We start from the raw sequence: 15075 nt of genomic DNA on the forward strand, positions 1-15075 counted from the left end.
CACCTCCACCAAGCGCCATCCAGGTTCGCCTGCAGACACCGACACTGACACCTCCTCCACTACCACCCCCCTACACCACCTCCTCCTCCACCTCCTCCTCCACCACTTCCACTAGGCACTGTCACTCCAGGTCCATTTGCTGACATTGACACCACTTCCACCTCCTCCTCCTCCTCCTCCTCCTCCACCTCCATAACCTCCTCCTACTCCCCTTCCTCCTCCTCCTCCTCCTTCTCCTCCACCAGGCACCATCAAGTCAAACCAAATTAACCATCAAAATAATCTGTCTTGACATCTCAACAATATTTTATTCCTTGTCATCTTCTCATCTCGCCTCGTCTCATCTCCTCTCGTCTCCTCTCCTCTCCTCTCCTCTGCTAGCCCATGCCATGGCTTGGCATGAAAGTCAAATCAAGTTTAATTATCTAGCAAGGGCCTCCTGCATAAACATTATATTGCAAAGGCGAAAGGAAAGACGGCTCAGGCCGTGGGAATGGGAAAGTGGTGTTGGTGGTGGTGGTGGTCTATGTGCAGATAATTGGCCTTGGCAGCCAAACTCTTGATTTGATCATAAACAGAAAGGGGGGTTTCAAATATACGTCCGAGACCTGTGGTGTTATGAACCTCTGAAGACAGGAGAGGCAATGACAATATATGGAGATGTGTCTGTGGAGAGGTCTGCCGAGTGTTTGATGCTGACTGTGTTTGTGGCTGTCACTCAAGGGGTTGATATATGTCCCGTCAGTGCTGCATAAACTGGGACATAACAGCCACCAGGCAGGTAGATTATTTATTCATCAGTACGTAGTAGTAGACACAACATTAGTTAAAACACACAAGAACTGACAAGAATAGCCTTTTTGTTTCCCCTTCTGCTCCTTTGTAAAGGGCTCACAAGTGATCACATGGAAAACTAGGGCTCACTGAGAAAAGAAGCAAGAGCCTCAATGTGACTACCCTAGAAAAATAAAGCAGAAATAAAATCAAATGAAATAAAATAATAAAATGTAATAATGTAAAATAAAGGCAGCTAAACATGAACTGGCTAACAATTGAAACAGCTGTCTGTGAATATTCACCAAATGACAATATGTGAGATTAATTAAATGTGAACTAGTTGCAAATCGTAATGGTATGCTGTGAATATGAATTTCTTCTTCCTTTTAATGCTTTGATGAGCGGGCTATTGGCTGGGTTCATGTGAAGTGTGAACCTGTCCGGCGCTGCTTTCATGTCAGCCCAAGCGCTGTGTAAGATCAATGCTGCGGGACGTGAAGGGCCTGATTCAGACCAGCAGCTCTCACCACCACAGACCAGTCAACACTTGTGCTTCAATTTTGATCCTTAGATAGGCAGTTACTGAGACTAGCAGGGTCCATCCTAAACAATAAATCCCATGTACCGAGTATATGGCAAAGCTGTAGGTTCAAAATGCCGGCGTATCGGTAGATCAATAGCTATAGATCAATGTAGTTGTGTTCCATTCCATTACATAACAATACTTAGCTGACGCTTTTATCCAATACGACTCACAGGTATTATTTTTCAGGGTATTGGTTAGTCCCTGCAGCAATATTCAGCCATGGATGGAGGGAGGTGTAGGAAGAGGTAAGGGTGGAATTTGACCACCTCCCCAAACCATTGGGCCACGGCTATGCCAGGTGTCTGCTCAGCTATTAACCCCTTAAGACACGGCATTATAAATGTTCTGTTATCAGAATGGCAACGACCAAGTTGTAGTGCATTACTAAAAGCCCTGTGTTACGTCATAGTAGTGTAGTACTACGGTAGTTAACTTTTCATGGACTATTACAGTGTTTTACTGGTAAAACAGTGTACATTATGGAACAGCCCTAAACATTATACATTTTCCATATTTAAGTGCAGCCCTCTTTTATCATTTTTTTTAGTCAGTCAACAGTCAGAGTTGATGTTTGCTTTCATTCTCTTCCCACTGTCACCTGCCACTGATGCTATTATTATGTTGTATGTAGAACTGTGCATAGCCTATCTTTTACCAGCAACCATATCTACCTTTGTGTATAAAGTAGCCACTTATTGCAGATGGGGTTGCCGGCGGGCCTGTTTACTATTCGCTAAAAATACTCAACTACATTATAACAACATTGCTATGACATTACAGAGGTCCTTAAGGAACAGACTAAGACATAGCCATTACAATTTTGGTGACAGTAAGGTTATAACATAGGATCTGCGCTAAGGGGTTAACTTACCTTACTTTCACCTCCCTTTTATACGAAGTTCACCTAATATCAAGTGATCTGATGCAGACAGTACTGAGGCAGCTTCGGTTACATTGAGCAACAAGCTATTAGCTGAGACAAGGGGAAGTCATTGCTGTGATTGCCTAGTAATTAAAGTATGGATTGATTTGTATTGGAGAGTAATCCAGTGTGGTCACACTTCATTTGAGGGAGGATGAGCAGTACACAAGACATTCACATCGTCTTAACAAGAGACTTTGGTGTAATGCGGCATGAAAAACATTCATTAATATTTTGCGTAAGTTGCGATACCAAATTATAATAAAAACAGGATTTATAGAGAGTACTATACACACTATTCATCTTCTAGGACAGGGCCAGGATCAGGCGCATAGTAGCACCTGAAAATCCCACAGAATAAAAACGTCAAGTGAAATAGAACATTAAACTTTATGTTGACACTGATTATTCATGATTGGACACTCACCATATAGGCAGGTACTAGATCAGTTGACTAGACCATGTTTAAAAATGGGGAATTGGCTTAATTAGTCCAAGTCTAAAGCATTCACATGTTGTATGAAATTTTTAAATGCACAAACAAGAAAGGGGGTGTGCAGGTAGGGCACCAAATTGACTAGAACCGGCCCTGGGCATGGATACATCACAATGATAAATATACTTTGGGACGGAATCCCATTTGGCATAATGATTATACAGCACACACAGTATTGGATATTGGTCCTAAATGAATTGAAAAGACAGATGTATGCTCTCTAAAAGTATTATTAACTTGTCATGAAACAGACACAAGCATCTCTTCATGAGGGCTGCCCCAATCAATAACATTTTCAATAGCATGAGAGAGATTGTCTCGCTGCGGGACTGGTATTCTCCAATAAACATTTTCATGAGTGTATTTATTTGAAACAACAGAGCAAGGAAGTGCTCTGTGAGTCTTCCTCCGTAATTGGCCAAAGCCCACAACAATTTGAGAACACTGTAATCCTGGCCAAGCTATTCAGCTTTAACGCTAATGCTGAACAATGTTTTTGGGCTGGTGTTTTACCAAAACACTTCAGTTATTACCACAGAACTGATTCCACCCACGACAATACATCTGCCGCCTACTTCAGAATACATCCTCACCAAAGTGTTTGAGAATACATCCTCTGCGGTTACTACTGAGCCTCATTTGCTGGAAGATGTTATTATTATAATTATATAATTATAAATATTATTATTAGTAGTAGTATTATATCCTTATCTGGAACAAAAGCGCAACATTGCCTGCTTAAAGGGACACTGTGTGAGATTTTTAGTTGTTTATTTCCAGAATTCATGCTACCCATTCACTAATGTTAGCTTTTTCATGAATATTTACCAACCACCATGAAATTCTAAATATTCATTATGACTGGAAAAATTGCACTTTTCATACATGAAAAGTGGGATCTTCTCCATGGTCCGCCATTTTGAATTTCCAGAAATAGCCATTTTTAGCTGCAAAAATGACTGTAATTGGGCCATACTAGAAAATATTAGTTTATTACTGAGGAAACTATCATGAAAGGTCAAATTTGGCAATAGGCGACACAGTTTTAATGATCAGCATACTGTAGTTGCAGTACCTTTTTTGACCATTTCCTGCACAGTGTCCCTTTAAGGTTTAAACAAGATACTACTGTCAACACACTACACAATTTATTTATAGTTTCACTTTTCCACAATTGTAGAGTTTCTTTCTATGTGGACTATTAGTCCAAGTCTAAGGCATTCAAATATTTGGAAATTTCAAAAACTATGTTTTCGCCGTTTGGCTGCCTAATTGCGCTATTGAATGACCCCATAAGATGTTCTAGTATAACAGATCTTCAGTACAATGTACTGAAGTGTTCTACCCCTTCAGAGCAGAGGATTCACTTTGGTACAAAAGTAGATGGACAATGGCATCACTGTATGAACAAAACTTTCTTTGTTATGAAGACACTTAAAAAAAATGGATGATGAACCAATTTCACAATAACATAACCATTACATTTTACAGTAGTTCCATATACCATGACATGTGTTATTGATACACTGTATGACAGGGATACTCATCATTCAGATGCAATGCTATCTAATACAGTGTGTCCTGTCCGTGACATGCTTTGTCTGTATTTTTACCCCGATGTCTACTCTGATCCTCTGTCTTGTCGACTAGAATAGTGTCACCTATTATTCCTCGAGCCAGAGTAAATAATAAAATACATCTACATCTAAATCTATCGGCCTACAGACTGGAGGTTATTCTACGGCCATGGACAAATCATTAGCAAATACACTGTATGTGCAGGGCCCTCAAGCTTAAGTGGGCAAGCACATAACAAACGAGAAAAAGAAAAAGCCTCATGCTTGGCCGTGCAGTGCAGTTACTCATCTCATCTCATCTCATCTCATCTCTTCTCTGTTTACCCAGTACAACATGCTGATCCAGTCTAAACAAGCACGGCTTGCATTTAAACCTCCTCATTACAGCCCTGCAAAGCATTGTGACATGCTTACATAGGCTACAGTGTTTACATATAAAGAGCGCAGTACGTATATGGCATAAAGCATGTTTGAAAATCTGGGCGTGTTGTGTTGTGTTGTGTTGTGTTGTGTTCCCATCACCCCATCAGCAATATTCCAAATACACCGGACATCACCATCATTGATCTTGAAAATAAGAATGTTACCTTTGTGGAAGTAGGCTGTTCCTTTGACCTAGGCCTATACATGGACACCTGTTACCACTCCAAGATTCTGAAGTACCATTTGGTAGCAAATCAACGATTTAGTCGTAGAGTTATTGTGCTTGTATATGGCAGCCAAGGACACGTTCATAGGCTTACCTTGCATGGGCTGCAGCTCTGTGAATTTAATAAGGACAATTAAAAAGAACTTGCTAAATACTGCTCAATCTCTGCAATAATTGGTAGTTTGGCAATCTGGCAGAAGAGGTGCCATCTTTACCCCTAGGAAGCCTAAATCCAACTGCCCATTCTGACTTTGGCTAATCATTTTATACCAGTGTAATATAACGCATAGGACTCTGTCCTTACCGACTGCTATAAAATTCACTTCCGGCACTTGGATTTGTAATGCTGCCCTACTGATGAGATCCAAATAAAAATACTAAACTCTGTGTGTGTGTGTGTGTGTGTGTGTGTGTGTGTGTGTGTGTGTGTGTGTGTGTGTGCATGCGCTTGTCAGTATCCCTCGCACTCCTTTTATACCATTCCGCAGCTGGCAGGCAGGCAGAAAAGCGGAAAGGCAGGCAGGCAGACAAGCAGGCAGGCAGACAAGCAGGCAGGCAGACAGGCAGGCAGGTAGACAGGCAGGCAGCCAGACTGGCAGCCAGACGGGCAGGCAGACAAGCAGGCAGGCAGGCAGGCAGGCAGGCAGGCAGGAAGACAGGGAGTCAGAGAAACAGATAGACAGACAAGCAGGCAGACAGACAAGCAGGCAGGCAGGCAAGTAGACAGACATCGGTGGTTACTCCGGCAGAAATGTTGCCCTTCGAATGAACACAGTGTGTCTGTTTTAAATGAGCTCCATTCGTCATCCCGAGCGCCTCTCATCAGCTCCTGTGATAACTCCTCATTTGTCTAAGGTGGCCTGGTGTTACTAATGAAGCTGTGGGCTCGTGAAGGCAGCCGAGCCGCAGGGAACTGACTGTACAGTACACATCCAGAGGGAGGCAAGGATGGGCAATGGGCATAGGAAGGGCCGGATTAAAGTGGACTGGGGCCCCTTGGCTACAGGTTTCTGTGCTCCCCCCAACCACCCCACCCCAGAAGGCACATTTTGCGAAGGATTTACATAGACAGTGTCATGATTAGGAGCTAGGTTTTAAGGGTGCCATGTCTACCAACTGTACTCAATACAACAGATGAGTTTTTCAATACTGCATCTGATGACAATTCTGCACATTTTCACTTTTGTCCAAATAGGGGGCCCCTGGCAGATGGGGAGCCCCTAGGTTGCAGCCGTATCTAGCCTGTGCGTTAATCCGACCCTGGGCATTGGGATGGTGGTGAAGGCAGTCGCAGGGGTGCAGAGCCAGAGAGTCAGAGTGCACAGTATATCGATGAGGAGGCTGAGAAGGGGTCGGCAAAGATGGTTAATGGGCATATAGTGGTGAGGATGAAGCAGGCAGTCGCAGGGGTGGAAAGGAAGAGAGCAAGACCGCCCAGTCCATCCATGAGGAGGCTGTGAAGGGGGAGGCAAGGATGAGCATTGGGATGGGGTGTGTAGAGCAAGAGACTACTGCATACCCAGAGGAGGTGCTAAGCTAAGGGGGAGACAAGGATGGGCATAGGGGTGGATCTGAAGGTAGTTACAAAAGTGGACAGGAAGAGTGCACAGTACATCCCAGGGGGACAGGATTTGGCTGGTTAGCTTAGCCGATTAGCAAGTCGCCATTTTCGCACTTCCGACATTCACTTCGTTTATGATGATTGGTGGGTACACAAGTTTAGTGTTGGGCGCACAGACCTTTACAGGTCTGTGGTTGGGCACCTCCATTCATCCAATGCCCGTCTTTGTAAGTCAGTCATTAAAGTGGCACGTAATTGGCTGAGTAAAGTGTTGGCGGAAATAGCTCCAATTTGGAAGCTGAAAAAACTTTCAATTTTGACTGAATTCACTAGCCTAGCATTTCCCATTGAAATGACTGGAGGCGGGACTTGTTCACTCTCTCCAGTTCTTATACTAGCTCCATGGTACATCCATGGTAAAGCTGCAAAAGGGTGGGCAGAGATGGTTAATGGGATATGAGGATGGGGGGTGAAGGCAGTCGCTGGGGTAGAGAGCAAGGGAGTGCTGAACGGCAAGGATGGGCATATTGGTTTGGGCACCTAAGGGGGCATCTAGAGGGAAGGCAATGATGGGCAGTGGGCACGGGGGTGCCGGGAGGGGATGTCTTTCCTCAAGCTTGAAGGCAGTCACAGGGGTGGAGTAGAGAGCAAGAGAGCAAAAGTGCACAGAAAGTAAATCCAAGAGGCTGAGAAGGGGAAGGCAAAGATGGTTAAGTAAGGGTTAACGTTCGGCGAGAAGGTCGCTACCGTGGAATAGCAGCACGACAGAGAGAATCTTTAGACCCCGACGCGGAGCGGAGTCTCTCTCTGAAGTGCTGCTATTCCACAAAGCGACCGACTCGCCGAAAGTTAACCCGCAGATTATATGGATATACTTAAATGATTCACACATGGCGGGGACATTTCTTTAGGCCTATTTAATGTTAAGATTGTTGCTGCGCAAAACAAAACAGTGCCGTTGTGGAACACCGCTAGGCAACAGCTAGGTAGCCAGGACAACAGGTGTTGTCTATCACAGCAGCTGATTAGAGTCTTGTTGAAAAGTCGCTTTAGCAGCGAAAAGTCTTGTTGCCATTGACAGCGGTCTGTTATAGACCAACCGTTCCGTTATCGAAAAATAACAGACGTGCGAACGTTGGGGAGCCCCGTTGAAATGAATGGAGCATTCGACCGATGACGTCACTTACAGGCTGCTTGGGCTCATGATGGTGAGATGAGGTGCAGCTGGCCTGTTCAGTTGAGTGAGGCTGGTTAATTGGACTAATTACCTGCACCTTAATTGGTGCAGGTATATAAGGATGCCTCCCCTTCTTCATAGTAGCTTCCTCTCTCACATCATGACCAGACAACACTTTTGCACACACCACGCTACACCAACATTTCACACTTACTTATATTTGACCCACACGCATCCACACATAGGCTACCCCTAGACATTATTTTCACCCTATTTCTGTTCTTTAAAATAAACATAAAAAACGGTAAACCTTTGTGTGCCTCTTTTATGTTGCGCCGGTAACGAGCCAGGCGTAACAGGCAGTCATAGGTGTGGACGGCAAGGGGGCAATAGTGCACAGCAGAGCCATGAGGAGGCTGTGAAGTGGGGAAGCAAGGATGGGCATAGGGGTGGGGTGTGTAGAGCAAGAGACTACTGCATACCCAGAGGAGGTACTCAGGGGGAGACAAGGATGGGCATAGGGGTGGGGTGTGTAGAGCAAGAGACTACTGAGTATACCCAGAGGAGGTACTCAGGGGGAGACAAGGATGGGCATAGGGGTGGGGTGTGTAGAGCAAGAGACTACTGAGTATACCCAGAGGAGGTACTCAGGGGGAGACAAGGATGGGCATAGGGGTGGGGTGTGTAGAGCAAGAGACTACTGCATACCCAGAGGAGGTACTCAGGGGGAGACAAGGATGGGCATAGGGGTGGGGTGTGTAGAGCAAGAGACTACTGCATACCCAGAGGAGGTACTCAGGGGGAGACAAGGATGGGCATAGGGGTGGGGTGTGTAGAGCAAGAGACTACTGCATACCCAGAGGAGGTACTCAGGGGGAGACAAGGATGGGCATAGGGGTGGGGTGTGTAGAGCAAGAGACTACTGAGTATACCCAGAGGAGGTACTCAGGGGGAGACAAGGATGGGCATAGGGGTGGGGTGTGTAGAGCAAGAGACTACTGAGTATACCCAGAGGAGGTACTCAGGGGGAAGCAAGGATGGGCATAGGGGTGGGGTGTGTAGAGCAAGAGACTACTGAGTATACCCAGAGGAGGTACTCAGGGGGAGACAAGGATGGGCATAGGGGTGGGGTGTGTAGAGCAAGAGACTACTGCATACCCAGAGGAGGTACTCAGGGGGAGACAAGGATGGGCATAGGGGTGGAGCAGAAGGCAGTTGCAGAGGTTGAGAGCAAGAGAGTGCTGAACGGCAAGAATGGGCATACCACTTTGGGGACTAGAGAACAAGCGCAGACTGCAGACTTACTGCACAAAAAGTAAATCCACGAGGAGGCTGAGAAGGGGAAGGCAAAGATGGTGAACGGGCATATAGTGGTGAGGATTAGATGAGATGAGATGATACGTTTTTATTCAATATCATAGCAGGTGAAGGAGACATACAGCGATTGATTGATTGACATGAAAGGGAGAAAGCCCTTAAAAAGCTGCACGAAGCTGCTTAACAGCAGGGAAACCCAAAGAAAAGGAAAACACAGGTATAACCACAAAATAAAACAAAACAATACACACAAAACAAGACATGGGTCCTTTTGGGTTGATTGAATATCAACCGTGCCGCCGCATTCTGGATCATCTGCAGAGGAACCCCACCCAACCCCAACCCATGAGACCACATGAGAAATCATGTACACAGTGTTTTGTGAAATCATTGTGGCTTTCTAAATATCTATAATGAATCTATTGGGCATATGTGAGCAATAATTTCCGTTTGAGTGTCTTTTTAAAAACTTTCAAGGAGTTGCATTTTTTAAGCTCTTGATCAAGCTGGTTCCATATTTGGAAGCCTCTACATGATATGCTAAGGCTGGTACTTTTTAGTGATGAAGGCAGTCGCAGGGGTGGAAAGGAAGAGAGCACTGAACGGCAAGGATGGGCATAAGTCAGTGGTGTAGTCTACTTTTTTATGGTGGGTATACTGTATATTTGAGCATTTTTTGAAGTGGGTATACTGTATATATTTGTGCTGTGTAATTTAGAAGTGAGTATACTCCGTATACCCGCGTTCTACGTAGACTACATCACTGGCATACGTATAATTTTTGGGACTAGAGAGCAAGTGCAGATTGCAGAACTAAGGGTTCATCTAAAAGGAAGACAAGGATGGGCAACGGGCATAGGGAGGGGGGTGCAGGCAATCACAAGGGTGGAGTAGAGAGCAAGAGAGCAAAAGTGCACAAAAAGTAAATCCAAGAGGCTGAGAAGGGGTTGGCAAAGATGGTTAATGGGCATATAGTGGTGAGAGTGAAGAAGGGAGTCTCAGGGGTGGACAGCAAGGGAGCAAGAGAGCACAAAAAGCACATCCATGAGGAGGCTGAGGGTAGGGACACATACACGCGAATTTGCGAACATTCATTCCTATGAGAGAGGCGAAGGCAAGCGAACAGGAGCGAAGCGAAGCAAAATTATTAAAGAAAGTTTAATGTTATGCAAATGAGGAGCGAATTCGCCTGCCGCGGCCCAATCAAATCAACAACATAACTGTTCCATTCCATTTGATTCGCCGCAACGACCTGATGACGGTTGGATTTTGCCTCTCTTCGCTTCGCTCGCTTCGCCTCCTATGTGTCCCTACCGTGAGGAGGGGGAGGCAAGATGAGCATACGGAGTGGGGTGTGTAGAGCATGCATGAGGCTACTGCATACCCACTGGTAGGGCTGGGTAAAATAAAAATTCACATAATCGATTCACAGGGCACAAAATCGATTTTTTGGTTCTTTTTCTTTTTGTTCTTTTTGTTTAATAGGTCTATGGAAAATACCCTGTAGGTATTAGTCAATTAGGCTTAGGCCTTCTTATTACAAATTAGCAATCTGTTAACACTGTCAAGCCACAGCCCTTTGACATTTTTATATAAAAATAGGCAACAGCATCTTTTGGGGGAAATCCTGGCACCGAGAAGGGAACGGATTGAATCGATTCGGAATGAATCGAATCGAATGGAATTGAATCGTGATTAATCGATCCAAAGCCCTAAGAATCGAAATCGAATCGATACAGGAACATGGCTGCGATACCCAGCCCTACCCACTGGTGCTGCTAATGAAGTGGCGCAGCGGTGTAGCACAAGGGCACATCATGGGCAGATGTTACTTTTAGCAAGACGACAGGAGGATTCAGATTGCATTACATTATTTACTTAGCTGAGGCTTTTATCCAAAGTGACTTGCAGTTATTTAGAGGGTATTGGTTACAGTCGCTGGAGCAATGTGGGGTTTGGTGACTTGCTCAAGGGCATCTCATCTCAGGCAAGGATGGAGGTGTAGGGAGAGGTCAGGCTGGATTCCAAACTACAACCCCCAGATTGAAAGACTAACTCCCTAACTATTAGGCTGCGGCTGCCACTGAATTTTGATTCAGGAACATTTTTTGTCAGTGTATACCTTCACACAGATAGCTGTAATCTGACTGGAATTGGGAATACTTGTCTTCCAGCAGTCCCACAGTTTCAATATAGATGCAATGGAGGGAATTGATTTTCAGCGCGTTGTTACAGTAGATCATGGTGATTAAGGGCAGTTTCACAGTGCCCAAGCACAGAGGACAATGTGGGACTATTAGTGTCAGGAGAGGACTCTCTAGAGCAGTGGCTCCCTCCTGGTGGGCTCTGAAGGTATTCCAAATGGGCCTTGAAATCATTTTCTAAAAATCAAAATAATATTTGTGTGTTACTGTTGACTATTTGAGTGCTATTGTTTATTGGAATGGAGGTGGGCCCAGGACATCTGTGAAGATTTCAAGTGGGCCCCCAGTTAGAAAGGGTTGGGAACCCCCGATTCATCACTTCAGTCATCCAGCAGTGCCTCTGCAGTGCACGTCATCTGCTGAATTGTAAAATGGTACATATAGGCTACTACAGCATTCATGGGAAGATAACAAGTACAGCCCCATATATAGTACCCACATGTTGTCTAAATGATAATGGGTCACAGCATTGCTGTTGAACTCTGGCTATCTGCAACGTGTGCTATCTAGAAATGATGCACTAACCCTCTCCTCTCCTCTCCTCTCCTCTCCTCTCCTCTCCTCTCCTCTCCTCTCCTCTCCTCTCCTCTCCTCTCCTCTCCTCTCCTCTCCTCTCCTCTCCTCTCCTCTCCTCTCTCCCTCGCTCCACCCACTGTCTCTCTCTCTCCCCCTCTCCCTCTCTCTCCCTCTCTCTTTTACGCCTCCTCTCTCTCTCCTCCCTCCCCCCCTCTCCTTCTCTCACCTCCTCCTCCAGGTCCCCTATTCGCCCTCCTCTACCTCGACTAATGAATACCTCTCTCTCTCTCTCTCTTTCTTGCTCTCCGCACCCCCATGTCTCTCTCTCTCCTCCTTCTCTCTCTTTCTCTCTCTCCTCCCTCTCATCTGCTCCCTCCAGGCGCCCTCCTCGCCCTCCTCGCCCTCGGCTAATGAACCAAAGTATGAGAAGCGCTGGGTGGACGCCGTCTCCCTGCCCTTGGCCATGGCCCGGGTCTCCAGACACAAGGCCCCCAGCCACAAATTCAGGTGCAGTGGCTCGCACACACACACACAAACATACACACACACACACACACACACACAGACACACACACACACACACACACACACACACACACACACACACACACACACACACACACACACACACACACACACACACACACACACACACACACACACACACACACAAACACACACGCAAACACAGACACGTACACACAATCGCACACACGCACGCAAGCACGCACACACACACACACTGACAAATAGATACACACAGACAAATGGACCCACTACACAAACTGACACATACGGACAAACGGACACACAGACATACATTTCACACTGATGCACACACTGTGTATTACACTCACACTATTTATGAATAAATGGCTGTCTTCCCCCCCCCCCCCCCCTTGTCTACTACCATGACAAAGCACAGCTAGATTTGCAGCTAAAAAAAGACAAAATATTGGACATGGAGAAGATCCCCTTTTCATGTGTGAAAAGTGTGATTTTCCCAGTCATAATGAACACTTAGAATTTGATAGTGGTGGTGATAAGTATGAAGTAGGTAACATTTATGAATGGACAGCATGAATTCTGGAAATAAACCCATAAACACAGTTGGGCACATAACATTGGGCACATTCTACTACAAATTCTATGGTACTGGTTGTCAAACTTTTTTAAATAAACGCCCCCTGGACCTCATCATAAGCCTCCCACCGCCCCCTTAGTATTAAAAAATAATTAAAAATAGAGAGAGAGTAAAGCCTTAGGTAACATAACATACTGTAGCCATTACCGTTTTGTTGACAGTAGGGTTACAACATAGGCTCTGCTCAAAGTGGTTAATGTACACGTACTCGTATCAGTTTAAAAAAAAAAAGTGGTATCGTGCATCCCTACTGTTCATCCCTACGTTCTGTTCTTCCTGCCAGCTTGACCCACCTGAGATGATGTTGTTGTTTAAATGGAGAGCAAAGAAAAACATCTTGTAGAATTAGCGCTGTTTTATAGCCCCCAATTAGCGTAAATGATGCAGAGCTAACCAGACATGGATCAATGGAGGACAAACATTCCAACAGAGTGAGTGAACGATGTAGTGAACTGATTATTATGCTGGTCTGTCTTCAGCACAATGAGAAAATTATGATATAATAACAACAAAAAGTACACCCCAAAAAAAAACCCACTTTTTTTCTACAATAGAAAAAAGAATATTCCTCCGTAATTAGATTGGTTTGCCTTTGCCATGTATTTTTCTGATCATTAATTTAATTAGTTTGCTCTCACGGTGGAATCAATGTATCGCCTCCCTCCTTCCCTCCCTCCCTCCTTCCCGCCCGCCCGCCCGCCTGCCGATGGCGTCTTATGAGAATGAGGTGGGCCTCCTCAGATCTAATCACTGGGAGCTGTAATTAGTGGTGGGCTTGTTTGCTCCAATTAGTCTCCATTTGCACTTTTCATATTTCTGTTTTTTTTTCCTTTTCCTTTCGTGCTCTCGTACTATGTGTGATCCGCTTATGCATCGTTACGGCAATGGAGTATGGAGTGTGCAATGCGGTGAGCAGCACAGAATGAAATGGAATGGATTAGAATGTAATGGGTCCCCTTCTCTTCTTCCTCTCTGATCCTAACACTGTCTCAAGTAGAGTAAATTGCTCTCTCTCTCTCTCTCTCTCTCTCTGTCTCTCCCTCTCACTTGTTCTGTCTTGGTATCTGTCTATGTCTGTCATTCTGTCTGTCTGGTTTCTTTCTCTCTCTCTCTCTCTCTGTCTCTCTGTCTCTCCCTCTCACTCGTTCTGTCTCGGTATCTGTCTATGTCTGTCTGTCTGTCTGTCTGTCTGTCTGGTTTCTCTCTCTCTCTCTCTCTCTCTCTCTCTCTCTCTCTCTCTCTCTCTCTCTCTCTCTCTCTCTCTCTCTCTCTCTCTCTCTCTCTCTCTCTCTCTCTCTGTCTCTCTCTCTCTCTCTCAGTCTCTGTCTCTCTCTGTTTCTCTTTCTCTATTGTTCTCTCCTCTGTGTGAATTACAAATGGTCTGATACTTCAATTCAATGATAATTTACTGTACTGCCCCAGCTATTTGGTTTCCCTTTTAGTCTGCGTTTGTAATGGCTTTGACCTTACAGCGTGTATTCATCTGATGTAACTCCTCCTGTGCGGAGAGCAATGTGCTTAGTCTGCTCTGTGCTCTTAGTAATCCATGGCGGTACCCATTTTTCTCTTTTTCTCTTTTTACCCAAGAGCTCTGTACCAGAGGTTTATCCTCTCTCTGCACTCAGTTTTGCCATCTGAGTCCCCTTTCTTTCACCCCCTTTCCCCCCCACCTTACAGCCTCGGTCTCTTGCCCTCCTCTTCCCTCTACCCTTTCTCCTCTCCTCTCCACTCCTCTCCTCTCCTCTCCTCTCTCCTCTCCTCATCTCCTGCTTTCCACTCTCCTCCTCACCTCTCCTCATATCCTCTCCTCTCTCCTCATGTCCTCTCCTCTCCTCTCCTCTCCTCTCCTCTCCTCCTCCCCCTCTCCTCTTCCTGTCAGGTTTGATATACATAGTGAGCCCCTGATGGAGAGTTGGAGAGGTCTGCACAGAACCTCTCATAGAGTGACGAGAGAGCTGGCACATTCACAATAGCCCTCCACACACACACGCACGCACGCACGCACGCACATTCTCTCCCTCTCTCTCTCTCTCTCTCTCTCTCTCTCTCTCTCTCTCTCTCTCTCTCTCTCTCTCTCTCTCTCTCTCTCTCTCTCTCACACACACAAGCACCCCATCTGTTTGGCCCCAATCCATCCTCTCTTGTACCG

At 45.5% G+C, this 15075-nt stretch overlaps 1 protein-coding gene across 1 annotated transcript in view; it reads left to right on the forward strand.

The window, feature by feature from the left end:
• The window catches only part of sntg2 (syntrophin, gamma 2), a 118331-nt gene that overhangs the window by 56948 nt on the left and 46308 nt on the right, over positions 1-15075 (forward strand). The window contains exon 9 of the mRNA XM_063183413.1: positions 12162-12289. Coding sequence (XP_063039483.1) covers positions 12162-12289 — 128 coding nt within the window. The remainder of the gene's footprint in view (positions 1-12161; positions 12290-15075) is intronic.

The sequence above is a fragment of the Engraulis encrasicolus genome, chromosome 19, assembly GCF_034702125.1.
Source record: "Engraulis encrasicolus isolate BLACKSEA-1 chromosome 19, IST_EnEncr_1.0, whole genome shotgun sequence".
Taxonomy (NCBI): Eukaryota; Metazoa; Chordata; class Actinopteri; order Clupeiformes; family Engraulidae; genus Engraulis; species Engraulis encrasicolus.